Source organism: Athene noctua, chromosome 10 (assembly GCF_965140245.1).
Source record: "Athene noctua chromosome 10, bAthNoc1.hap1.1, whole genome shotgun sequence".
Classification (NCBI taxonomy): Eukaryota; Metazoa; Chordata; class Aves; order Strigiformes; family Strigidae; genus Athene; species Athene noctua.
In genome coordinates, this window is record NC_134046.1 from 19,702,866 (window position 1) to 19,729,871 (window position 27,006).

General features: G+C 48.7%; 3 protein-coding genes across 5 annotated transcripts in view; 2 read left to right on the top strand and 1 right to left on the bottom strand.

Moving 5' to 3' along the window:
* Nucleotides 1–3,400: 3,400 nt before the first annotated feature.
* On the top strand, nt 3,401–8,566 carry MANF (mesencephalic astrocyte derived neurotrophic factor). The gene is made up of 4 exons (XM_074914027.1): nt 3,401–3,564; nt 6,037–6,164; nt 6,993–7,134; nt 8,290–8,566. The coding sequence occupies exons 1-4, from the start codon at nt 3,477–3,479 to the stop codon at nt 8,472–8,474; spliced, it is 543 nt and encodes a 180-aa protein (XP_074770128.1). The 5' UTR covers nt 3,401–3,476; the 3' UTR covers nt 8,475–8,566.
* Nucleotides 8,567–8,869: 303 nt separating this feature from the next.
* Nucleotides 8,870–11,991, top strand: RBM15B (RNA binding motif protein 15B). Its single transcript, XM_074914403.1, has one exon. The coding sequence runs from the start codon at nt 8,969–8,971 to the stop codon at nt 11,726–11,728; it is 2,760 nt and encodes a 919-aa protein (XP_074770504.1). The 5' UTR covers nt 8,870–8,968; the 3' UTR covers nt 11,729–11,991.
* Nucleotides 11,992–17,438: 5,447 nt separating this feature from the next.
* Nucleotides 17,439–27,006, bottom strand: part of DCAF1 (DDB1 and CUL4 associated factor 1) — a 56,976-nt gene continuing 47,408 nt past the window's right edge. For all 3 annotated transcript variants that reach the window (XM_074914303.1, XM_074914302.1, XM_074914304.1), the window contains 2 exons: nt 22,076–22,331; nt 17,439–18,322 (listed from right to left, as the gene is read on the bottom strand). In XM_074914303.1, coding sequence (XP_074770404.1) covers nt 18,264–18,322; nt 22,076–22,331 — 315 coding nt within the window. In that variant the 3' untranslated portion in view covers nt 17,439–18,263. The remainder of the gene's footprint in view (nt 18,323–22,075; nt 22,332–27,006) is intronic.

Here is a 27,006-nt window from a genome sequence, read left to right on the forward strand (position 1 = left end):
GGAGCGGCTTGAGGGAACTGGGATTGTTTAGTCTGGAGAAGCGGAGGCTGAGGGGAGACCTCATGGCCCTCTACAGCTACCTGAGAGGAGGGTGCAGAGAGCTGGGGATGAGCCTCTTTAACCAAGTAACAAGCAATAGGACAAGAGGTAAGGGCCTCAAGTTGCACCAGGAAAGGTTTAGACTAGATATTAGGAAGCATTTCTTTACAGAAGGGGTTGTTGGGTGTTGGAATGGGCTGCCCAGGGAGGTGGTGGAGTCCCCATCCCTGGAGGGGTTTAAGAGTTGGGTTGACCCAGCGCTTGAGAGATCTGGTGGAGTTGGGAACTGTCAATGTTGGGTTAAGGTTGGACTGGATGATCTTCAAGGTCTTTTCCAACCTAGACGATTCTGTGAATAACCCCTAGCCTTCACTGTAAAAGCACCCATGGCTTGGAGAACAGTCACATTCTATATTCCATACAGTCACAGGCAGTACTAGGTTTTTAGCAGACTAGCCATCCATAATCATGGCACTCGGCAGTATCATCATAACTAATTCTGAAAATTTGCAAAAAACTGACCAGAAGTTCCTAGAAGTCTATTCCTCACTCAGTTGCATGCTCCAGCTTCAAATCTGTGACCACTTACTGGCACAGGAACCCTCCTATTCACCAGCACCTCACTTCTCCAGTATTACTGGCTTAGCTAATATTACGGCCAACCCACATCCATAGGGAACAAATACAGCCACCTCTGCCCCTCACAGCATCCTGTAGGGTCTAGCAGCTGTAATGGACATAGCAATACCAACCTCCCCATGAGAGAGCCAATACTTTTTGGTTGAACAGTCTAACTGCACAATTTAGGACAGGTCTAGAAACCCTTATCACTGGCTCCTACACCCTCTGCATCTTCCTAGTAACAATGTAAAACTCCACCCACATTTTGGCCATCTCAAATTCTCATATACCGAAATCTCATCTCCCTACTTGTTCTTGACAGGTTCTTCTTTATTCCAAAGTGGGAATTAACTGATGAATAACCTCCTGCAGCTATAGTTTTAACTCAAACATTAAAATATGACAGTAAAACAGGAGCTAAAGCCTCCATAAAAACTGAGAGGCTTTTAAATAATAAAAACTACCAACTTTTGCATCCAAACACTAAATCCTCAGTCCAATCACTTTTAAAAGAAGATGCTCGGAACCATGAATCTTCATACAACTCAAAGTATCCTGAGCACATGACACTGCAGGAAGATCTCTGAGGCTCAGCCAGTCTTCTGAATATTACCACTTACTGCTTATACATGTGGAAATTAAGGACTACACTTTAAAAAAAGGGAAAAAAAAAAAGTTTTTTGCTTTTTTAACACTCATCCAGCTTAGACTGGTAACAGTCAGAATGTCCCAGAACCACTGAGGATCAGCACAAGCTGTCTATCACCCAGGTTTCAGATGTGACAAATCCCCAACGCTCCAGAGGGACAGTGGCTGGAGGGCAGTGGAATGAACAGAACCCTAGAAACCTTGCCATGGTTCAAAAGAGAAGTTGAAAGTAAAATGAAAGCAATCCTTCCTAGCTGCTGAAATGTTGGAAAATTAACTATAAATTAAAAGAAGAAAAAAAATCAAAAGGAGATCTTTGTTCTTTCTCGGAGCCATTTGAGGATCCCCTATTGAAACATATAGAGAAGCTTATTTCCCAATTCCAAACCAAACAAAACCACTCCTGTCCTGTCACACAGTCTGTTCTATAAAAATTTATAAAATTCCGACGTTGTTTGAAGATGTTTCATACATGCACTTCTTTAATAGTTAAACTTTGTCATTGTGAAGTTCCCAAATTTTCCTAATTCTGAATTTAAGCCCTACCAACTTAGTAATTATAAGCCACTTCATCTTACACCTCTTTTGGCCACTATCCTGAACAGAAACAAGAGCAATTTAAGTAACCACTTCTCTGCACAACTGACTTTAGTGAGCAATCAGCATAAATTTAGAAAAATCAATAATCTTCCTAAAGTACATGGATATTGAGTAATTCTGGGAATTATTATGGACAAAAAAAACCCCAATAGTATCTTTATCAATCATAATAAACACATTTTGAGAGATAACAAGGTCTGGAAAGGTGAAAAACCACCTCTTCTATCTGATAAACACATGTGATGTATTCACACTGGCAAGATACAGTGTCCTGATTACTACTCACCTGCTACATGACCTGTGCTGAACCAGTTTGCTCCTCCTCCCCATCCTGCCTGTCTGACCTCATCAGGTTTATAATCTGCAGTTGATGACCTGCAAGAAAATTCAGATTTAAGAAAAATTCCCCACAGCTCCTACCATGGCTTTGCTTAGCACAGGCACAACTAGGATGCCCCATTAGTCTTCCTGTAGAAGCTCACCTGTGCGCTCCCTTGCTGTAGTGCAGGGCTATAAGACCTTCTTTTACTAGAATGATATCCTAAAACGCATACAGTTAAATTTATAGCTCCACAAACCAAGGAGGTGTGTGCTCCTCCCACAACGGGCCTACAACTTCAAAGAGATTTAAATGATAAGCTCACAGGGCAGGGATTGTTCAAGGTAGTTCCCAGCACAACCTGTGAGGGCTTTGGGAACAAATGGCAATAGCCAGAACCAAGCTGTTCATGAGTTATTTTAAGTACTCCGCTTTCAGCTGCCCCACCTCAAAGAATTCAGGCCTTATAACTCACAGGGTGTACAGCATAAACAAAAGCCACCCGAGAAGCGCTTGATCGATGCTGACACGAAGGCTGAGAAGCCCGTCCCTGCCACGGGCAGTGCCCTCTCAATGGCTGCACACCCAAGCGGCTGCTCCTCTCTCCTGCCAAGCTCCCGCCCCACACCACACCCCCTCAGCCCACAGGAACCCAGAAAACCACAACCCCGGCTACCAGAAGCTCCCACCGGCACCAAACCCCAGGCTGCTCCATGGCAATCTCCTCAGCCTCACCTCAGCACACCTCAAACGGCCACCCTGCCACTGCCATAGGACGAAGGGACACCCTGCGCTGCCCACCCGCTCCCGGTGCCCAGCCTGGGCAGTCACAGCCCGCGGGTACCGCTCAGCCCGGCCTCGAAGCCGGTATCGCCCGAGAACAAAGGCAGAGCCGTCCCCGCTCTGCGCCTCAACGCGCCTCAGCCGCAGGTGTGAGAATCTGCCCCTTTAGAAGATGGCGCCCGCAGGCAACCCTAGGAAGCGCACGAGGACGTTTTTCCCTTAACAAAAATGGCGGCCAAAGGAGGCGGGGCAACGCGCCGCGCGCCGGCGTTCCACCGCCTCCCCGAATCAGCGGCCGCCAACTCTCCCGTGGAGGCCGCAGCGCGACCAATAGGAGGAGGCAGCGTGGAAGCCGGGCGGGGAGCGGGCCAATGGGGCGGCAGCGGCGGGGGGAGCTGGCGCGGGGGCGGCGGTGCCGGTGCCGGTGCGGCGGGCGCAGTGCGCGCGGGCTGCCGAGCGAGGCGGGATGCGGGCGGCCCACGGGCTCTGGGCGGCGCTGGCCCTGCTCCTGCTGCCGGCCGGCAGCCGGGCCCTGCGCGACGGGGAGTGCGAGGGTGAGTGGGGCCGGGCCGGAGGGGGGGCGGGCCCGGCCCGGCTGGCGGCCCCCGGGTCCGGCGAAGTCAGGCTGCTCCCTGCCGCCGCTCTCCCGCAGCCCGGCCCGCCCGCTGGTGTGAGGGGCCGGGAAGCGGAGCAGCCCCGTGGCGGGCCTCGGGGCTGGGTCCGGGTCTCGCCCCCGCTCCACCGGCGGAGGGCAGTGTAAGCCCTGCGCCGCCGGGGCTGGGGCCGGGCCGAGCCGGCGGGAGCGGTTCTCCCCGGGGCAGGAGAACTCTCCGAAGTCCACCCAAGTGCCGTCGGGTCAGGCCCGCTGCTCGGATGTAGCCGGGTGCCGGTACGTCGACGGCAGCTGAGCGGCTTGGGGAGCCGGCGGGGGAGCAACGCCGCCCCGGGGAGGGGCGGGGCGGGGCACCCTCCGCCGGGCCGGGGCCCGTCTGTCCCGCGGGAGGGGCCGGGTCCTCCCTTCCGGAGGTGCTGGAGCCGTGTCGAGAAGATGCCGGTCAGTTCTGAACCGGGCTAGCGCCCCGGGAAAGGGAAGCGCCGGCCCCGGGAGGCTGGATCGTCTCCTCTTCGGCCGGGGGATCCGCTTCTCGGCTCTCGCAGCTCAGCCTGTGCGGGCCGGGGCGCGGGGAAGCGCTCTGCTCCGTCCCCGTGCCGAGCCGCTGACGGCGACTGGGAGCATCGAAGCCGGAGGAAGCGAGTGCAGTTACTCACCTGGACCCCCCCCGTTACTCATCACAGTATTGCGTTTACTTCGGCTTTGTCCAACGACTGCTGGAGTACTGGGTGTCCTCTCTTCAATACGTAAAGCCAGAAGCACTGCTCTGGCCGGTGATCTAAATCAAACCGGGCGCTTTACATATCACCAAAATACAAAAGCCTCTGGGGTGGAAGCAGCGAATTAAACTGCTCTTGCATGGGGGAACAGAGCAGATTCCCCAGATGAAGCAAGAAAAACTTGAGGTGGGGCTGTAGTAACTGGCTGGGAGTTTCTGGTACTAATGCTCACCCCTTACCCCTTTTTGTAGGGAGAGAAACAGTAAGACAGGAGGGAGAGGGAATATAGTAAACCAAAACTTTCAGCTGCTGTCCCAGCACTAGATTGGAAACTGGTTTCTACTGTACTGTAGTCATCGGTACCACTGCCTGCAGCATCTCTATTCTTTCCAAAGGTTTTCACTTCCAAACAGTGGACATCAGTGTGTGTCTGTGACTGGGGACAAACTGATGTGAGGTAGATGATGGTGGTGTATGTGTACAAAAAACATTTTCCTAAATGGCCCAGCTCATAATTGTGGTTTTAATATAATGAGAGTAAGTTTTTTGTTTGGTTTTGTGATGGTCATACTTGTTCTCCTATATTTGCCTGTCTCCTGTGCCATTTCAGAACACAAGTGGCTAATGACAATAATCTTTGCCAATCCCATACTGTTGGGGTAAACAAATCCCACAAAAGACATAGCTCATACCCCTCCTCTAGAGGCAGGCCAGTGCCTGGCACATGTCTCACACCTGGAAGTCCTGAGAATCCACAGGTCCTGCTGCAGGAATTGGTGAGGCTGCAGGGCTCTTGGTCCAGGCAATGCTGACATTCACAGGCGAGTTGTGTGAGCAGCAGAATGAGCGAAACCTGACACTCGGCAAACTCCAGTGTGTCTCTCGCACAGACCCTGCACGCTGCAGTAACCGTAACTGTCCGCCCTTCCCAGTGACACGCGGGTGTCTGGAGTGTCTGCAGAGTGAACGCTGCTAAAGGGGCTAAGTTGACCAAGTTGTACGTGCCCTTCCCACGGGCAGGAGCTTGGATCTGTCCTCTCAACTGCTGGTGTGCTTGTGGGAGTTTCATTCTCTTTAAGACTCTTCCCTCTTTCAGTCTGAAACCGATTCAGAAGCTTGTGGGAATGAAGAGAGACATGCCAAGTGGACATAGTGTGTGATCACATAAGTTCTTTTTCTCTTGGAAATAACTTACCTACAAACTGAACCAACTTGATACAGTGATACCGTATTACTAAAAACAGCACACGTGGAGTCTGTAATGGGATTCTATAGAGAGAGTTGGTTTTCAATCAGAACTGGTTTTGAAGCCTGTGGTTTGACAAGTTGCTTCCCAAAGCAGCAAGAATAAGACAGTAAATTAAATTTACATTTTTGTGCAGGCATTGTTTTGTCTTGCATCCTTCAGCTGAATCCTGCTGCTCACTCTCAGGACACTGTACAGAAGCCACTGGACACTTCCATGGATCTGGTTTCTCAGATTATCAAAACCCACCAAAAATACCAAAGCATATTGTTGATTCACATGTGCTGTGAAAGACTTACTGAAATAATGTGTGAAGTTACTGACCGCTAATGCAGCTTCTAGAAGTTCTTTTCTCCAGATCCCTTATTCAGTTTCCCTACAAGTGCCCTCTAAGAGCTGCCACAAGATTACTGCAGTTACAGATAACTCCGTCCATCTTCCCTTCCAGTGTGTGTCACGTTCCTGGGAAGGTTCTACCAGAGTCTAAAGGACAACGACATTGAATTCACACCTGCCAGTATTGAAAAAGAGCTCTTGAAATCCTGCAAAGAAGCAAAAGGCAAAGAGAACCGCCTGGTAAGTAGCGGTGGACAATGATACTTGCCTCTGGAAGCAAGTAGAGCTGTAGAATACTTTGCAAACGAGGGGAAACTAGTGCTTCTGAGTTGGTATGATATGGCTTCCCAGGGGCTGTTCTTCCTGGCTCTGTGGCCACAACTGGTCCTGTAATTTTTATAAGGGAGGACTTGAGGCGTTTGACCTCTTCACCTTAAAAAAAAAAAAAAAAAAAAAAGTCCCCAACAATCTGTCAACAGACATCTTACTGTCTGACCTTGTTTCTCTCTGCTAGTGAAGTGATGGGGTTACAAAGCCTTTATTTGCTGTAGGACTTCTTGTCCCTTAAACTGTATTTGGGGTGCTATATAAGCTGTTAAAATGTTTATCCTCTTTGGCTGTTTAGCTGAAAACTAACTAAAACCCAGATTGCCCCAACTAAAAACAGAAGGCAATCTGCAAATGAAGAGTCCTGAGGAAAAGTCCCTGAACTCTGCTAAGAAGAGAACTGCAGGGGGTCACCATCAGAAATGCAGGGGGGGGAAACTCTTCCAAAAGTCTTTCTCCTTGAATGAAGAAGACTTTACTCTTAATCCAATTCAATTTTTAAATAAGTTGAGAAGCAAGACAACGAGCCTCAACAGCTTTAAAAGCAGTGTGATGGGAAATGTTTGCTCAGTACCCTGGGCTCAGAGTTGGGCTTCCTTTTGCCCATCTGTAGCAGTCACCTGCAAAGGTTCTGTAACAGTAAATGGTCTAGCTGCAGAACCAAGTGAGGAGAGAAGATGGATAGAAAACTTTCAGGAGTATTTTCCATGTGTCCCCACCTCATTCTTTTCTTCCTTCTAGTGCTATTACATTGGGGCCACAAGCGATGCAGCCACCAAAATCATTAACGAGGTATCAAAGCCGATGAGTCATCACATCCCCGTGGAAAAGATCTGTGAGAAACTAAAGAAGAAAGACAGTCAGATCTGTGAACTAAAATACGGTGAGTTGCCAGCATAAGGGGAAATGCCTGTGCTTTTCTGGGGTATGGATCATTAGGGGTAAAACAGCATGCTAAAACTACTCAGTCCTGAGTCTTGTAGCGAGGTCCCTAGCCTGATTAGGTTGCAGAACCTGGCTTGCTCTTCATGAACACCCTAGAGTTCCATGGAGATGGTCAGGTAAGGTTGTTGGCCGCTAACATCATTTAGCTTCTGCAGAGCCACTGATCTGCCTTGAAATAAGTCACTCCCAGGCATATCAGCACTACTGAGCTCAAATCACCATTTGGAATATCATATTTAGGTGAGTGTGGAGTAAAGCTCATGCTGGGGAGCAGCCAGGCGTGTCACTCCGGCCTGGGATGGTGTCTCCTGTACACAGGGTCTGTCCTAGCTGCTCTCACGTTTGCCAGTAGCGGGTTGATAAATGCTTCTTTCTCACCTCTGGTGTCTGCTCAGAGCATTCAGCACTCTGTTTCTTACCACCTTCCTTGAACTCCGGCGTTCCTAGATGCCGTACTCTTCCCGGAAAGGCTAATCTGAGGAACAGCCTTGAAAATGCCTCCTCCTGCCTGCCTTCCTGTATCTCTGCCCTTATATTCCCCGGAGACACCCCTGGGGTTGTGGGCCTTTATACCTGTCTTGTACTAATGTCCCATTGCTTCCTAAAGAGCTTTTTGTTGTTGTCACTTGCTTATCTTTCCTCTGAAATCACTCTGCTACCTTTTATTTATCCAGTAGAAGAGAGGAAGTACTGCTGCTCATATAATAAAGGGGCTTTTAGGGCTATTGTGGAAGTCCCACATCTAAGCTGCAAACAAACTCTCTGGCTTCTAGAAATGGCTTTTAGTGTTAAAAAGCGTTTGACAGCAGATAAGGTTAACTTAGACCTTCCTTCCGCCTCGCGGGAGTCCGGCACCTCTCTCCCTCCGGCCTTTTGGCTTCCTCGCCCCGTACCGCTCTCCACCGCAGCCGCCGGACCCCTCACCGCCGGGCTCCCCTCCTCGCCGTTTCTGCACACCAACGCACCGGCCGCAGCGGCCCCTCCCGGGGGCGGAGAGGGGGGGGGGGGGAGAGGGGGAGGCGCCCCCCCGCCGGGGGCGGTGGCCGGGCCTTCCCCCCGCCCCGCTGAGCGCGGCTCTGCTCTCCCCCCGCAGACAAGCAGATCGACCTGAGCACCGCCGACCTGCGCAAGCTGCGCGTCAAGGAGCTGCGGCGGATCCTGGACGACTGGGGCGAGGCGTGCAAGGGCTGCGCCGAGAAGTCCGACTTCATCCGCAGGATCCACGAACTGATGCCCAAGTACGCGCCGCGGGCCGCCGGCGCCCGCGCGGACCTCTGAGGGGCGGCGGCCGGCACCGGCGCGGAGCGGGCCGAGGCGCGCGCCCCCGGCGGCGGTAGCTGAGGCGGCGCGCGCTGTACGGGACGTTTATTAAAGTACGACGGTCTGTACCGGCGGACACGAGCTGTGTGACGTGATTGCAGGGCGCACCCCACTGCCCCCGTTTGTACCGCGCACACCCCACCCCCCCCCCCTCCCCGGCGGGAGCGGCCGGGCGCGCGGCCCCTCCAACTCAGCGGGGGGCGGGGCCCTGCCGGGCGCGCGCGCGCCGCTGCCCTCTGCGATTGGCCGCCCGGCTGTGACGCGCGGCGGGCGGCGCTCTGCGCGTCACGTCGCTGTGCGGTGCCATCGCGGCCCTGACGCCGCCATGCGGCGGGACGCGGGGCGATGACGTAGAGCCCGCGCGGCGCGGCGGCCGGAGCCGCCTTCGTTCCCTTTTGTCCAAGATGGCGGCGGCCGCCGGAGGCGTCTCCTGAGCCGCGGGCCCCGGCGCCATGAAGCGGGGCAGCGAACGGGACTCCAGCCCGCCGGGGGCTGGGGGAGGCCGCGCCGCCGCCGCCAAGCGGCCCCGCGAACGCGAACGCGAGAGCAGCAGCCGGCGCGGCCCACACCGGAGCTCGGGCGCCTCCCGCAGCAGCCGGGACAAGTCCACGCCCGGCGGCGGCAGCGGCGGAGGCGGCGGCACCACCAGCGGCGGTAGCGGCGGAGGCGGCTCCAGCTCCCGCAGCCACCGCGGCGATGAGCGCGCCGGCGGCGGCGGCGGCGGCGACTCGAACCACCGCCCGGCGGGGAGCGGCTCGGCCTCGGGCGCTCGCGGCGGCAGCCAGGCCGCCCCCTCGTCCTCCTCCTCCTCCTCTTCGTCGTCCCGGGCGCTCGGCGTGCCCAAGGCCAAGGCCCTGCCGGGTGCCGTGGTGGCCCCCTCGCTGCTGCTGGCCGGGCCGCCGCCGGGCGCCGCGCCCTCGCTGCTGCTGGCGCCGCTGGGGGGCTCGGCGGGCCTGGCCGGGGAGCCGCCCGGCTCCTGTGAGTACAAGACGCTGCTGGTGAGCGGGCTGAGCGCGGCCCTGCCCGACCAGCTGCTGGAGGACGGCCTGTTCCGCCTCTTCCAGCGCTTCGCGGGGGGGGGCGCCGGGGACATCAGTGTCAAACTCTCCCACACGCCCGAGCTCGGCCGCGTTGCCTACGTCAACTTCCGACACCCCGGGGATGCCCGCGACGCCCGCCGGCACGCCCGGGCTCGGCAGCTGCTTCTCTACGATCGGCCCCTCAAGGTGGAGCCGGTATATCTGCGCGGGGGCCGGAGGAGCCGCACGCCGCCCCCCGCGCCCTCTCCGGAGCCCCTGGGGTACCTGCCACCCATCCACAGCACCTACCAGTACAAGCAGAGATCGCTCTCTCCAGTCACCAGCCCCTTGCTGCGGGAGCCGCGGCCCAGGCACGCTCACGCTGCCGCCGCTGCCTTCGCTTTGGAAGCAGCTGCCATCGGGCTCTCCCGGGAGCGGGAGAGGGCCCTGGATTACTACGGGCTGTACGACGAGCGCGGCCGCCCTTACAGTTACCCTATTGTGGCTGAGGAAGATCTGATGCCAGAGGACGATCAGAGAGCGACCCGCAATCTCTTCATTGGCAACCTGGACCACAATGTCTCAGAGGTGGAGCTGAGACGTGCCTTTGAGAAGTATGGCATCATTGAAGAAGTGGTGATCAAGCGCCCTGCCCGGGGCCAAGGCGGGGCTTACGCTTTCCTCAAGTTCCAAAACTTGGACATGGCACATCGGGCCAAGGTCGCCATGTCGGGCCGTGTTGTCGGCAGGAACCCTATCAAAATTGGCTACGGGAAAGCCAACCCTACTACCAGGCTCTGGGTGGGTGGTCTTGGTCCAAGTACTTCCTTGGCTGCCCTGGCGAGAGAGTTCGACCGCTTCGGCAGCATCAGGACTATTGACTACGTGAAGGGAGACAGCTTTGCTTATATCCAGTATGAAAGCTTGGATGCTGCCCAGGCTGCCTGCGCCCAGATGAGGGGCTTTCCTTTGGGCGGGCCGGAGAGGAGACTCCGAGTGGATTTTGCCAAAGCAGAAGAAACAAGATACCCACAGCAGTACCAGCCTGCACCGCTCCCCATGCACTATGAACTGCTAGCTGATGGGTACAGCAGACACAGAAGCCTAGAGCAAGACTTGAGGGTGCGAGATAGGACTCCTCCGCATCTCCTGTACTCGGACAGAGACAGGAGCTTTGCAGAGGCAGACTGGGCCAGCCCTGCCAAAAACGCTGAACGCCGAAACAACTTGGAAAGCTACAGCCGATCGGTGCGTAGCCGGAGCGGAGAGCGCTGGGCCAGTGACAGCGATCGCGGCGTGCCCAAACCGTGGGAAGAGAGGCGGAAACGCCGGAGTCTTTCCAGTGACCGCGGGAGGACTACTCACTCGCCTTACGAGGACAGAAGCAGGACAAAGGCCAGTGGGCCAGCTTTAGACCGCAGCCCAGACCGGGCTCGCAAAGAGAATCACACTACAGAATCCGGAGCCGAGAAAGAGCCGAGTAACTCCCTGCAGAACAATCGTCATGCAACTGAGGAGAAACCCCATCGTGAGGCATCCGATGCTCCCCAGCCTAAAAAAAGGGACAGCGAACGCAATCATCGAACTGGTGAATCAGAATCAAAAACTCACGAGGAGCCAAAATCTGAGACCAAAAAGCTAAAGAATTTATCAGAATATGCTCAGACGCTGCAACTTGCTTGGAATGGGCTTCTTGTGCTAAAAAACAGCTGCTTCCCCACCTCTATGCACATCCTGGAGGGAGACCTCGGTGTCATCAACGGACTCCTTAAAGACCATTCATCTGGCGGGAAGTTAACGCAGCTCAAAATCGCTCAGAGACTTCGGCTCGACCAGCCCAAGCTGGATGAAGTAACTCGCCGTATCAAACAAGGCAGCCCCAACGGCTACGCTGTGCTCCTGGCGACCCAATCCGCCCCGGCAGGGGCAGGGGCTGAGGGGACCTTCCCTGTTGTAGAGCCTGGCTTGCAGCGACGGCTTCTCAGGAATCTGGTCTCCTACTTGAAACAGAAGCAGGCTGCTGGGGTTATCAGCCTGCCCGTGGGAGGGGCGAAGGGCAGAGACAGCACAGGCATGCTTTACGCGTTCCCTCCTTGTGAATTCTCTCAGCAGTACCTCCAGTCAGCACTAAGGACATTGGGAAAGTTAGAAGAAGAACATATGGTGATAGTTATAGTCAAAGACACTGCCTAGCCCACACTGTCTTTTCAAATTCCATGTTTTCTTTGTGTGTCACACAACCCAGTTGTTTTTAAGGCCGATCATTTTGGTGGAGGCTCAAAACACCTTGACCAAAGTGGTAAGATTTTTAGTTCTAATTAATTTTAATACCATTTAAATAGAGCCCATTTTATTCGTTTTTAATATGTGACACTGTCCGCTGTTGTTCTGTATTTTTATTTTTTAACTGTATGAAAAGTTGTCAGTAAAGCCTTGTTCACTGATGGATTTCTAAACTTGTGCAGTATCCTAGTTTTTATGGCCCAGGAAGGGCTGGTTCCCTGTGCTGTCAGGAGCCGGAAGGTGATGGTCCCAACCCATTTCAGTTTCTCAGACCCCAGCCTCCTGCACCTCCTCTGTCTCTTTATATGTGCCCTGCAAGGTGGGAGGGGGAAAGGGAGGGTCTTCCTTGTGCTGTATGAGAGACTGAAAGGTTGGTTCTGTATCTTTTTTTTTTTTTTTTTGTCCTGTTTGCTTTTTATTTCATAAATTGGAGTCTGGATGCATTCCTTTTGGTTCTCTGTTTGAGGGTAGAAGCTTGCCAGGAAGCCAGCTACCAAGGAAGCAAATCCTGATCAAGAATAGAAGTGGGTTTTATACACAAGAAAATAATTTCAGTTTATACCTGGCAAAAAGTTTGCTACTAAGGGGTCAACTCTGTATTCAGCTCTGTGAGTTCTGAGATCACCCAATACATGTCTCGGTCAGATAGAAGTTCTTGGGTAAAACAAAAATGAGGCCTGAGATTCCTGGTTTTTAGAATAGGAAAAATGAAAACAAGCAGGAGAAAAAAAAAAAAAAAATCATTTAAGGGGGAACCCTCTTGGGCCTGTATTAGATGTAGAGAAGCAAATGAAGGGCACAAAGGGGTTTGACAAGCTGTAGGTGCCCATTTGTGTAGTCGATCATGTTGCACTATCTGAAATCCTTCACTGAAAGAGAAACGGCAAAATTTTTTCGCTAAAGTTGAAACTTGTTTGCAGGCTTACAAAAAAAAAAAAAAAAAAAAGAAACACGTCTGGCTGACTGAAAGCGTGTTTTGTTACCGCAAGTAACCTGTCTGTGACTGCAGGAAACTCTTAAGAGATCAAAATTTGAAATTTAAGATGGGGTGGTTCCATCACCTTTTCTATCTGTTGTATGAGACAGTTGTTCAGAAGAGAAGCCAGGACATCTGCAGCTCTGATGGCTCCGTAACATAAGGATGCGGTAACCAGTTGAAGTTAAAATCCACACTGCTCAGTCTGGGGATATTTTTATTTTTTAAAATGATGCCTGTAGATTTTAGGAGGCTTACAGAAAATTGTGTGGTATTAAAAACACTAAATTTTAAAGTTTCTTTAAATTTGCAGATGGGGTTTTTTGTTGTGGGTTTTTTTTTGTTGTTGTTTTGGTGGTAAGCAAGTGAACAAAATCCTGGGAGAACCAGAGTCTTTCTTGCACCAGTCTTTCTGACCGAACAGGCTCACTTGCTGGCAGCTGCCAAAGGCCCTTTTAAAACTGTGCTCTCAGGTATGATCGGTATTAAAACCTATACAGCAGGGAGCATAACTCAGTCTAATGATGCTTTTATTCTTTTCTATTTTTTGACCCTGCAGTTTCACAGTAGGGACATCATCAGCTGATGATGTATGAGCGGTTGCTTAATTTAATAATGTATTGATATCAACAAGTATGGGTTGGTTTGTTGGTTTTGTTTGTTGGGGGTTTTTTTTAACATTTAATACTGTGATTATATTAAAAGTAAATTTAATGAGTTAGTGTGATCATGAGGGGGTTAGTATTTCACTTGATGATGCATCTTCTGTACCCCAGAAAACTTAATTCTGTCCGTAAGGGCCCAAGTACATCTATAAGGCCACAAGAGGGTTTTGTCCATGATGTGCGGGCATGGTTCAGTGAGAGGTGAGCTGGCTCGTCTGCAGGAGCGGGGGGGCTCCAGGAAAGCCGATTTAGGCTGTGGGAGCAGAGGAGCAACTGCAGCTCCCAGCAGCCAAGCTGTGTCTCCGGGCTCCCTGCACTGGGTACGCAACCATGGCCTAGGGTAGCTGGGCTGCCCCTGGTTTTACACGGTTACAGGGACGCTGACTTCTTGTGACCAAGTCCCCAATGCTGTTGTGATGTAGACAGTGCCAAATGTCAACAATTGTAACCGTTAAGTGTTATCTGAAACCAAGTGCTATTAAATACCCCTTATGGCCAGAGTCATAGAGTGATTAGAGCTTTTTGTCAGAGTATCTACGTGTTGGAGATGTCCGTTCAGTCTGAGGCAGAGCGCGTGGTGGTGCAGTAACAAATGCCTGGCTGGCTTCTCGCTGGCAGGGAGCTGTAGCTGGTGCTGTGGTGGAGTGGCCTTGTCTGTGTGTGTGTTTCTGCATGTGTGTGTGTGTGTGTGTTATGGTGTGTGTATGCGAGGAAGTGGAAGGGGAAAAAAAATCAATACATAATAAAAGCTGCCACTGCTTGATGGCAAAGCTAGGGAACCACCAGAAAGCCCCCATCTCCCACTTTCCATTTGAGACAAGTAAATAATGCAGGGTGGGTTTTGTTTTTTTTTTTTAAGGCGGCAAAACAAGCTTTGTCTGGCTTTGGGTTGAATAAGGTTTTTAATGATGAGATTTCTGTTCCCAGTGAAGTGGCTGATGGTTGGGACCATGTGTGCATGAATGGACCAACAAATCTCCCTCCTATGAACAAATTAATAAGAATAATGAAGAAGTCAGCGAGTTTAAGAAAAAAGCACCTGGGAGAGAAGCAGCAGCAGCTCCCTGACCTGATGACCTGACCAGCTCCCCAGCACACAAGTGAGCTACAGCCATCGCTTGAACAGACCCTGCTGAGGCCAAAGGCTCCTGTCCTGTGGTCCTGCCCACCATCCCATCCCCTCCCCTCACACAGGCTGGTTCCAAAACAGGCCTGAAAAAGGGTAGAGTTACAGCAAAATAACACTACAGCTGTAACTTACAGCTTGCAAGACTTGGCCCTTAAACGGGGATGGGATGCAGTTCTGGGGAGACAGTAGACGTGGCGATGGAACACCACAGCCCTGGGAGTTGGGAGGCCTCAGACACATGATGATGTTGGATGACGGTGGGTATAACGGGTGGGGGGTGTGAGTGGGGACTTTCAGCCCAGTACTGCAATGGCAGTAAGGTAATTGCAACGGGGTAATGGTTTCTGTCTCTTGGAGAGTGATCTGAAACTCAAAGTGGGACCAGGTGAGATGGTGGATTGGGTGGTCTTGAGAGCATTAGTGTTTAGCTTGAGTTGCTCCTTTTTTTTTTTTTTAATACCCATTCAGTAAATGATCTGTCTTACAAAGTCTCTTTTTAACATCATTTTCTGGCTGTCTTTGCTACAACAGAAACATGGTCAGCCCCAGGTGCTCAGCAAGTGCTGATGAGCCCATCATACCTTGATTATTACCCTTAGCTAACACACGTTACACTCCTGACCAGCCCTGAGGATTCTACCCTGCTCTCTAAGCCATGGCCTGTATGAGATTTTTTTTTTAGAACCACTGCGCTGCAGGGCTACGTGCACAACCTCCCAGGCTGCTGGCATGATGGCTGCTCAGACTGTACTTCATGGAACTGTGTTGCAGCGTACCAAATAGGCTGAGCAGTTACTCATGGTTTGGTCTGAGTGAAGAGTACTATGCTGACATGAGGGCACAGGCTGGTGCTGGGCTACTCCCCACTCACAGCACAGGAGTAACTAAAAATCGTGCTTTTAAATAGATTAAATAATGGTCCCTGGAGAAGAGGTGATTTTCCAAATGCTGAGATTCCCCCCATCCCAAGCAGCTGTAGGATTATGGCCTGACAAACAAATCCCTGCTAGTCCTCAATTCTGAATCCCCATTTTGCACCCAGCCTCTTAGTCCCCAGCACTCTCCGACGATGCCCCGCAGGAACAAAGGAGACAGCCCCGGGTGCAGGCAGCCTCCCCCACCGTTATTTAACTGCAGCAGCTCTGCACTAAGCAAGCAGAGGCCGAGTCTGCCCAGGACAGGCAGAGGGGGCAGCTTTACCAGGCTGGGGTGGGCAGCTGCTGGACCTGCCTCCACAGCCCCAGGCTAAGGCCTGAGCACACATTCAGGAACGTTGGGATAGGTGTGGGAGGCGAGGGATGATGGCACATATCCTTACAGCAGCCCAGTTTCAAATCAAATTTATAAATAGAAGCTCCATCCTAGATGTTCCGGTTCTGTCTCTCAGAACTAGCTGGTAAATGTCTCTGAGATGGCCAGGCCCGAACTAGCGACAGCTGCAGCTGAGTATAGCTGTGGTGTAATGCCAGAACAAGATATGGACATCTGGCACACCACCTCCCTTGGAGTGGTTGAGTACATGCTTTGTTTTGTTGTTGGTTTTTTTTTTCTCCTCCTCCTGAGCAGCACATTTTCTAAGGTAAAGTTGGATGTTTTTTGATAAGGCTTCCACAGCTGTTGGATGGCATATTCAATTTTCTCATTTAATCAGAATGTGGCTGAAATTGCTGGTCCTAAATGCTCTAGTAATCATAGCTTTTTTGTCTTTATTGACTCTGTAGGGTACAATTATCTATTTTAAGTTGCATCAGAACTTTTCTTTTTAATTATTAACAAGGAGCCTTGGGTAAATGTATTAAATAGATGCAGTGCTGGAGAAAAGCTGTCTCTTCTTTTGGCTAAAAAGAAAATCCTTCCTCTTCAAGCAATGAAACCTTGAGTTGAAATGAGCACAGTTCTTGGTGGAAAACTTGTTGTAGTGTCAAGGAGTGAGAAGCCTCGAGTTCCCTGTTCTGCCTCAAACCTTATTCTGAAAGTGGCTAAGAGAAAGGGTAAAAAGTTGAGTGGATGTTACCTGAACACCTGGGTATAAAAAGCACACTTAGTGGCCTTGTCCAAGCAAGCAGTGAGCACACTTACCTTCCAGTGCTGACTCACAGAACTAAGCTATGCAGGTGTGTGCTGTACAGTGAAATCAAACACACAACTGCCATTTTTTCATGCCCTTCTAAGGGCAAGGCCTCTTGTCGTGTACAAACAGAAACACCTCATTTGCCTTCTGCCGGTATAGCCACAAGGCAGCCTAGGGAATGCCAAACCACAGGTGGATGAGGAAGCCCAGTGCTGCTCCCGCCTTCTGACACACACAAGCAAGGTGGTGAGAGTTCCCTGCAGGTCACCGCGCTTCCTGTTGCTGAACCGCACAGCAGATACTCTGGAGCATCCTTAAACAAAATCACAGCCTGGCATCAGCAGCACCTTCCCCCTCCCACACGGCACAGTGAGGATGAGGTGCCGTGCTGCCCACAACCCCACTGAGAATTCAAGGCTGTCAGCCAAACCAGCCAGGCAGATTTGAACCCAAGGCCACTGCAAAATGTCCGTTGGGCAGCTCTGGGAGTCCCCGTGGACAGGAGCAGCAGGTGGAGCCTGCACTCTCAGAAATCTCTCCCTGTGTTTACTTTGCCCTTCCTTATTGCAGCCAGGCCACAAGCTGCACCTAGCTGCTCGCTGGCTGAGCTCCTCAGGCATGCAGAACACCGCTTTTGCACGGGGTGGCAGAGAAATGCATGGCCACAAATCAGTCATAAACAGAGACATGATTTGTATTTAATTTTTTAATAAATACACTTTACAATTAAAGAAAAAGGCCTTCAATTTGCAGTTTCCACACAGAGGGCGGGGGGGGGGGGGGGGGGGGAGGAGAAAAATATTAAAAAACTTGAACCACAAAGGTTGGGGGGGAGAAAGAGGGCTCAAACTTCAATCCCAGATCCCTATGTCTTCAGGAATACCAGGCTATGACTAGCCAAGCCGGGATTTCAGCCTCCCACTACAGCTGGTAGCACAGCGAGAATCTCTGCTTTAAACAGCCTGTACTTTCAGTTACCGAACACCCCCAGGGCTCTTCCCAGGCCCACTAGCAAGGACTAACACCTCTTGCTTTTTTTTTAAAAAATAAAATCATATTTAAAATAAAAATATTCTCACTCCTCAACCATATTAGAAACCATGATCCTCTTATTTCACTTAGTAGTTGCATAAAAATGCCTCTTTTAATTTTAAACAATTTTTCTCCCCCGGACCTACCCCATGGTAACAAGGTACTACAGGAATACAAAGTTCATCCCCTCTTTACTAGAACACCTGCCTCTTTTTTTTTTTTTTTTTTTCATTTTATATAAAACTATTTCTGTTCTTTAGGAAAGAACTTTATACAAAGAAAATATATTGTGAAATATCTTCAGAAGTTTCCTTGAAGAGGAGAGTCATCTCAGCCTAAAATAAAAAATAAAAAAAAAAGGCAGAGAGAAAAGAGGCCTAATCCCAGGTCTCTTTATTGTAGAGCCTCGGACTTAGCCTCGAGCCTCAAACTGACTCAAACCAACACAGCGGATGGGCTGGAGTTCCTCAGGTTTTCCCAGGAGAAAAAGGGTTGGGGTGCTCAGAATCTGTTTCCAATTTGGTCTCCGGTCTTCTGCTGGGAAGGGAGCGTCTCCTCCTGGCAGTCACTCCTCACTCATTCAGAGACAGGATTATGTCATCCTCCAAGTCAGAGTTATCTGAGCTGTCGGCTGAAAAGGAGACACATAGGTTATGTTTGGTTTGTGGAAGAACACAGCTGGCAGGGCTGCCGGGCAAGGCAGCGCATTCATAGTTACAAGAGAAAGCCACCACCTGCTTGAGACCAGCAACTCCCCAGCAGTGACAGAGGCAGCTAGCACCATTAGTGCATTTAAAATCAATCAAAAGCAGTTAGCAAACCTGAACCTGAGCTTTCCATCCCTGGAAAAAAATTGAGGGTCAAGAGGAGAGCAGCTTTAGCAAGTGCAGTTTCTATTAGCTGCCAGTTTTCTCCCCCATGATGAGATGGGGAGGAGGACACTAGCAGTAAGTTACCTGCACATGAGCTGCCCGCACAACCTGCTGTGCACATCTAAGCACAGGAGATCATCATGCTGGGGGCTGGGCAGATCTGGCAGTCATTCCTCACAGCTGTTATTTGAAAGCAAGCTTGACAGTCCCACCAACCTGACATGGTGAAATATGGCCTCTCTACAATGTGCACAGGGCTAGTTCATTACCCAGTGAGTTAGACCCAGACTTTCTCAGTCCGAGGTTCTTACTGTCCCCTCACTCCCCTGTACACAGCACAGCAGAAGACCTCCCTACTGAGGGGAAGGAATCCATACATTCACAACTAGAACCTTCCTCTAGCAACTCAAAGGTTTCTGTAATGAATTTAACTACATTGGCACTCTAAGGTGATGTGAAAATTGTACTTTTCCTGGTTTTCTTCATTGCGATACAGAATAAAGACACGAAAGGATTTGCTAGAAGCAGTCACACACACACACACTTGCTTTTTATCTTAAAACATAAGATCTCTCCTCCCTCAGTTGTGCAGGAGGGAAGTGGTAGCTCTGGCAGCAAGAGGTCTCCTGCCTTACCTTAAAGGTCATGTTGGGTCTTTTTCTTATGTGAATTCATTGGATGCTGCAGTTAACTAGTATTAAAAATAGTTTTAAAAACAAAACAAACACCAAGACTTCCTCTTAGCCATCTCTGTTACACAGGACCTCTAAAATGCCCATCAAGGTAAGCAAGGCCTTCTGGAGGGTTCACCCCTTCTCAGACACTTTCCTTGAGGAAAAAAAAAACAAAACAAAACAAAACAAACCCCAAACCAAAACAGAACACAGGCAAGCAGCAGAGGGCACAAACCTTCCCCCAACCCTCCTCCCTGAGGATCAGGTAAGCTACCCTTCCACTGTGATCAGCAAGGGATGCTCCAGTCTCACCATCCATCCCACTGAGCCCAGGCTGAGGGGTCATCAGCGCTCCCAGCACAGCTACAGCCAGGTCAGGGGAATTGCAAAACACCAGCCAGTGCTGCAGCAGCTACACTCACACAGTAAGAGGGAAAGAAGCACAAGCGACATAACAATCCAGAAACTCTGGAGAAGAAGAGAAACTGAAAAAGTTGTTGTTGTTGTGTTTGTGTGTTGCTTTTTTTTTTTTTTTTAAACACCAGAGGAAACCTTTGAAAAGGAATCTCATAACTCTTTATTATCCAGTTCATCACACAACCTTCCAATTTAGAGTTCCATGTGTATAAGTAAGACTGACTGCAGTTAACTGCTTGGAAGAAGTGTGTAGACCTGCCTGGAAGTTGCCATTTTTGATTACAGAAGAAAACAGGAAACAAGTCAGCCATGCTGCTGGTGATATTCCAGATATTTCTTCTACCGTATGTCACACGTGCCTTTCAAAAAGAACACCCCACTAGCCCAGAAACAAGCTCTTGAAAGATCTGCATAACGCATAAACTGCTTTGGACAAGACAAACGGATCTATTCTCCCCAAGGTGGTGACAAAGGAGAAGGAAGACAAATTTATACTTAAAAGTTCCTCCATGGATTATTCCTGAAAAGGAAATAAAACCTCTTCTAAAGCACCAGGAACAAAAGCCACTCACTCCCCTGTTTCAACTGTTCTTTGAATTATTTTTTGAAGCACACCCATTGCATGTTACAGAGGTTCCTCCAAAATACAGCAAGAGTCTGCAGTAGGAAGCACTCTGAATACATCACCATGCCTCAGATCTGGACTTTGCAACAGTGTAAGCGCCCTCGTGACTTTTAAATTTGGAACACAGCATAAGAAAAGGAGGGGAAAATTTTAATTGTTCTTGCTGGGTGAGAAACAAAGGCAAGCCAGATGAAGTCCCAGAGCAGCAGCCACAGAACCCCGCTCATCAAGCCGTGTGCAAGGACCATGCACACATCAGCCTGGCAGAGTTGAACTCCCTGCTTTAAGTTCCAAAAAATGCTGCTAAGCAATTTAACTGCCACAGGATGGGCTGGCCACTGCTTCACAGCGATACCAGATCAAAGTTCTGATCAAGTGGGTCTGTCCATAAACACTGCACAGGTGTGGCCATTCCACGATACACAGTGCTCTGCAGAGCACACTGGAAATAACTGTAAAGTAGCACCTAGTTTTGCTACATGAATAGTTAATTGAAATGGCCTGAACTTCCCCTGCATTCTGTCCCTTGGACAATTCAAGTTACAACACTCTGGGTGCGCTCTCAATAGCTTCTGGCCCTGCACACTCTGAGGAAACAGAAGTAGAGTTGTATCAAGAAGGTCCTGAAAGCTACTGGAACAGGCAGTAGTTATCCACAATCTAAAAATGTTGAACTGCAACATGCAGTTGAATTCGAGCTATATAAAGGTCTATATGGCACTACATTGGATACCTACTACATTCAAGAGAACAGCAGACTGACCCCACAGACTAACTCTAGCAATCTGACATGGCCACATCCTTAAAAATTACTGAGCTACATTCTAACAGAAAAGAGGGACATGAAGCCTGGGACGCTTAATCCTCCAACACATTGGCAGAGAAGACTGATTTCCACCTCAGCTCTCAATCTCCTATCGCTGCAGGACTTCAGACACCTTGCACACTACAATTACTCATCCTTAACAATCTTTTAACTTAAGGTAACTGCATTATGCCTATTCTACAGCATGGAAATTAAAAAGAACTAGGTGGTTTGGCCCCACATACTCAAAAAATTGTGCTGCAAAAAAAGGGAACAGAATCTGGTATCACAAATCCCAAGCCTGATGCTATCCCACTCGTCTTCTCTTTCTTGCGAAGCTTTTTCCAAATGGAATTTCTAAATAAAACCTTCAGATATTTCTTTCTTATACACATACATACACAGACACACACACTCCGTTAATTTTTCAAATCTCTGCATCTGTAGAATGCCAGAAAAAGAGAACAATTTAAATTTTATCCCAAAACTTATGTTCACATCAGTCTAAAAAAGGAAGTCAGAAATGCCATGTTGGTTTTGCACTTAAGCAATTACAAAAGAGAAAGAATAGTACCAAGGACTAAAGATGCTTCTCTGTCCTTACAGGTGCAAATGAGGCAGAGAAGACAGGTGAGGTAACAGTTCAACCAGGGTCCCCTTGGAGGGCAGGACAGGCAAGCAATCAGACAAGGCTTCTTCATGTGGAGTTCCTTGGCCTGCCAAGTTCTCACACATGCACTTGGGAGCACATGAAGAAAGCAGACACCTTCCTTTCCAGAACTCACAGTTGTTCTTTCACGTATGAGCTGGTTTTACCAACAGATTACTTTGAGAGGCCACAAGTGAACAAGCATAGTGATTTGTGCCTTTCACACCAGCGAGGGGGAAGTCATCTAAGCCACTTCAGGTAAGACTTAGGTATTGCATATTTGTCAGGACATTAAACAGAAGCCATAGTCACTTGTGGTCACCAAGCTGGGCACACACTTACTGTCTCCAAGAATCAGCTCAACTTCCTCATCTGCATCAGAATCTTCATCTTCACCCTCATCTCCCTCTTCCAGGAGGTTGGCAAGCTCCTCATCATCGGAGGGAGAAAAGTCATTTTCTCCATCCTCACCAGCATTTTCATTGTTCTCATCCTCCTCCAGCTCAGCTTCCAGCAGCTGATCTGTATCTAGTTCATCAAGGTCATCTGTGTCATCATCATCTTCATCATCATCTTCTTCCTCTTGCTCTTCTTCCTCCTATAAAGACAGCAAAAATAGACCATTGCAGACATTAAAACAAATGTAAAATGCAGTTAGGAATAATTGAAGAAAACACACCTGTAAGTTTTCACTTCTCCCCATATCCAGACATCACACATCATAAACACTTCCCCACCACCCATTTAAACGTTTTTTCTCCACAACTACAGAACATGACACATGTTGGATCATTTGCAGGTCTGCAAAGTCTTATCTGCAAAATGCTGGTGCAACACAGGTACCACTGGCTCAAGCTCCTCTCCAATACTGGCCATCAACACGTGTCACCACAATGCACTCTTCAGAGGGACATGCAATAAGACCTGTTAATCCATGGCTTTGTTGCTAGTCTTGTACAAACTGCTTTAGTTTCAACTGAACCAAAACCTCTACTTTGCATCAAACAGCATGCATGCATGTTCAGTCTCTCAGTCATTCCTGATTTAGATAAGGTGTAAAATGTAGGGAAAGATACAATTAGCCTAAACCAATCCCTGAATCACTCAGCTTCAGGTGACGGAACTGTTTAAAGCAGCTCAGAGGTCTCATCTTTAGCATTTACCTGTGGATCAAGATTTTTTTCTAGCAAACCACAGAAATTTGCATTCAATAACGCATCTGAATTCCTCACTGTACAGATCAAATCCAGAAATCTGTGTCTAGCAGATAAAACTGAGTGGGAAGAAGCTGTTACAGTCCTATCATTCTTCCAGACAAACGAGAGACCAGAAGTGCCATCACAAGCCAAGTCTAGGAAGCCTCCAAGACTCAAAGAAAGGATTCAATATACCTGCACATCTCCTCAAAGTCACACCCTTTTTCTCTAACAGAAGGCTCTCATGTGGCAGGAAGGCAGCTCTCAAGTCATTCAGCCTTAATTGCCCCTTTGTTTCAGGAGGGAACACATTTTGCAAAATTATGAAGCAGTTAAGGTAGATATTTAATAACCCACTTCAAGGGTTAGTTTGGTCCTCAAGCTCACCACACTCACACTGTGCTGTTTAGACTGCTGCATGCTCAGATCTAAAAGGACAGAGGAAAAAGACCTTACTGTCATCTCTCCAACCTACTTTTTCCTTCAGTCAGTGCTATAAAAAAATCCACCACACCCACACAAATCCAGCATCTGCCATAGGCAAAAGAAACAAGAAATGCCAAAACTCTGGGCAAATTTTATTGTTTCTTCACTTGCAAAAGGCAGCCAAGTCTCTTCTACTGGCCAGGAGTGCTGTGTTATTTAAATGGAGATTACAGTATAAAAGCATTGGTTCGCTACATAGTTTTCTTTCTGAAAGAGCCTATATTAAGTATAAAAGTAAAAAAACTTGTATTAAAGCCTATGCTTATTTTAGGCAATTACAAACTCCGAGTCAGTAAGTCCTCAAATAAATGGGCACTGTTTTTTTAACTGTATACACACTGGGAGAGGAAGTATCTTGCAGTTCACGGTTTTAAAGTGCAGTGCAATATTGAGCATAATTCTCCATAAAATATAGTGAATGGAGTATAAAACCTTTTGCCTTAATAACCTTTACTTTTGTTCTATGCAGTATCTGCATAGAATGTTTTAATATTACTCTATTCAATTTTTAGTTTTTCAGTTCTGAAAAGGCAGGAGAGTTTATTTTCCTTTCCCAGTCTCTAAACAACTCTGAAGCTGGAAAGAAGGAGATCAATTTTAAAAACTTGGAAAAATTAAGCCAAGTTTTTCAGTGTCTGGAGATAGAGACACAACTGTAGACACTAGGGGAGAAGTGTATTGTCTATGGGATTCATTTAGAGTCCATGTAGCTGAAACCTAAAGGACTCTGAAATGAGTTAGGTACCCTCTTAGTTTCCACATCTGTGGAATTTTTGAAAGCATTTTCTTGCCTAAATATGTAGCCCACAATGACTTAAAAGAAAATGTCAAAACTACTGAATTTGATTATGTTTCACATTTAATGTATTTATTGGAAATTGAAATACTATTTTATCAATATTTTCATTCAAGCTTAAGGCAAGGCATGTATAGCAACATCATCCTTCAAATATGGAATGAATGAAATATAGTTGCATAAAGCTAAAGATTTTTTTCTGGCTAACAAGAGTAAGTGCCAAATTACACAGAAAGGGTTTATATTTAGCTGCAAATTAAATTTGAAGGATTATACCAACCAGTGAGGAAAAAATCCTTTGTGAAAATCCAAATAGCAATAGAAGACTAGAGAAATGAAATCAGTGTTTCCACCTTTCTACTTTAAATTACTTAATCTGAAGTAGGTGATTAAAATTAGGGCACACATTAAAAAAACACCTAAGAACAGTAAGGTGAGATGTAAATTATACCTGCTCTTAGTAAACCAGAAAATAGCGTGAAAACCAAGCTACAAGTGACATGTGCGTGTGACAGAGAGAGTGTGACATATACAAAGTGCATGTCCTTACCGAGCTGAATGAGTGACACAAAACAGTTCAAGAGGAATGATCTTAAGTAGTGTAAAACCTGTACCTTGTCGTGTTTTAAAGAACACAAACAACAACCTGGAAAATGCGGTGCTTCTGTTTAAGTAACAGGCAATTTCATTCTGCACCAGCTTCTGAACAATCTCCAAGCACAAACCTCTGCAATACCCTAGTCTAGAAACACAAGGCAAGATATACATGGCGAGATCTCTCCTGGGAAAGCAGCTGAGCTTCTGCACCCAGAACCAACCTGTGAGACATATAGCTGAGAAAGAGCTGAGGAAATACCAGGTGGAGCCTAACACCATCATATGTAAGTGATATCCAGCCTGTTAATTGGTTATCTAGGCTGTATCCTCAGCAGATACCACAACTGTCTCACATAAGGGATCCATATACAGATAAAAATATGGCATGCATTCCCCAATGACTCATGCAAGCATACTAAGAGCAGTGAAAAAAATCCTTGTTCAGTGTCACAAGGGAAGACAGGTAGAACAGTTATTCCAAACCATATCTGGATTTGTAAAGGAAAAACCTGTAAAAGCAAGCTCCTACCTACTCATCAGTAGTTCCCAAGAGCTTTGGGCAATAACACAGGTGCTGCTAGAAAAAGGAACCAGCACATACATCTATACAAAACAAGCATGTACCTGTGCTTATCTTCCTTATTGGAGTAAACTGATCCACAGAATCCATGGACAAAACACTCTATATGACTTACATATCAAGGAACTAGTTTAGCCATCACTAACTCCTTTAGATGCCTATTTTTCTATTTGGGTTGTTCTCTGTAAAAGCTGCTTAGATCAGAACTTGGAAGTGTTTATGGAGCCCTCATATTCCTCCTCTGCTTCCTTAGAGAATATTCTCCTCCCTCTCCAACAGAAGGAGGACTTCACTGCTGCCAGTTACATTTACAGAAGGCACGAGGGTAGTATTCATAAAAACATACAATACCAGGTTGGAAGGGACCATCTGGTCCAACCTTTCTGGCAAAGGCACAGTCTAGACAAGATGGCCCAGCACCCTGTCCAGCTGAATCTTAAAAGTGTCCAATGTTGGGGAATCTACCACTTCCCCGGGGAGATGACAGGCCCCCTGACCAGGAAGACCAAGTAGATGAGGCCCTCTGTAGACAGACAGGAGCAGCCTCAAGTTCACAAGCCCTGGTCCTCATGGGGGACTTCAACCACCTCGATATTCACTGGAGGAACACCACAGCAGTGCATGAACAATCCAGGAGGTTCCTGGAATGTGTTGATAAATTTCTCCTGCAAGTGAGAGGATCCAACATGGAGAGGTGCTATGCTGGACCCTGTTCTCACAAACAAGGAGGGGCTGGTGGGGAATTTAAAGCTCAAGGGCAGTCTTGGCTGCAGTGAGCATGAATGGTGGAGTTGAAGATCCTTAGGGCAGCAAGGAGGGGACACAGCAAGCTCGCTACCCTGGATTTCAGGAGAGTAGACTTTGGCCTCTTCAGGGATCTGCCTGGCACAGGATAAAGCACTGGAGGGAAGAGGGGCCCAAGCAAGCTAGTTAATATTCAAGTACCACCTCCTCCAAGCTCAGAGCAAAGCATCCCAACAAAGAGGAAGTCAGATGAGAACACCAGGAGGCCTGCGTGGATGAACAAGGAGCTCCTGGACAAGCTCAAACACAAAAAGGAAGCCTACAGATGGTAAAATCAAGGAATACAGAGAAACTCTCCAAAGAGCCAGGGATCAGGTTAGGAAGGTCAAAGCCCTGATTCACCAGCAAGAGCTCCAGCTACACCATCCAAGACAGAGGCAAAGGCAGGGACTGGGAGAACAAAGAACTGCCCACTGTAGGAGAAGATCAGGTTTGTGACCATTTAAAGGAACCTGGAAGCGCACAAGTCCATAGGACCTGATGAGATGCATCCACAGATCCTGAAGGAACTGGTGGATGAAGTGGCTAAGCCACCATCTATCATATTTGAGAAGTCACAGCAGTCTGGTGAAGTTCCCGCCGACTGGAAAAGTGGAAACATAACTCCCATTTTTAAAAAGGGAAAAAAGGAAGACCCAGGGAACTACGGGCCAGTCAGTCTCACCTCTGTGTCTGGCAAGATCATGGAACAGATCCTCCTAGAAACTGTATTAGAGCACACGGAAAATAGGGAGGTGATTGGTGACAGCCAACATGGCTTCACTAAGGGCAAATCATGCCTGACAAATCTGGTGGCCTTCTACAACAGGGTTAC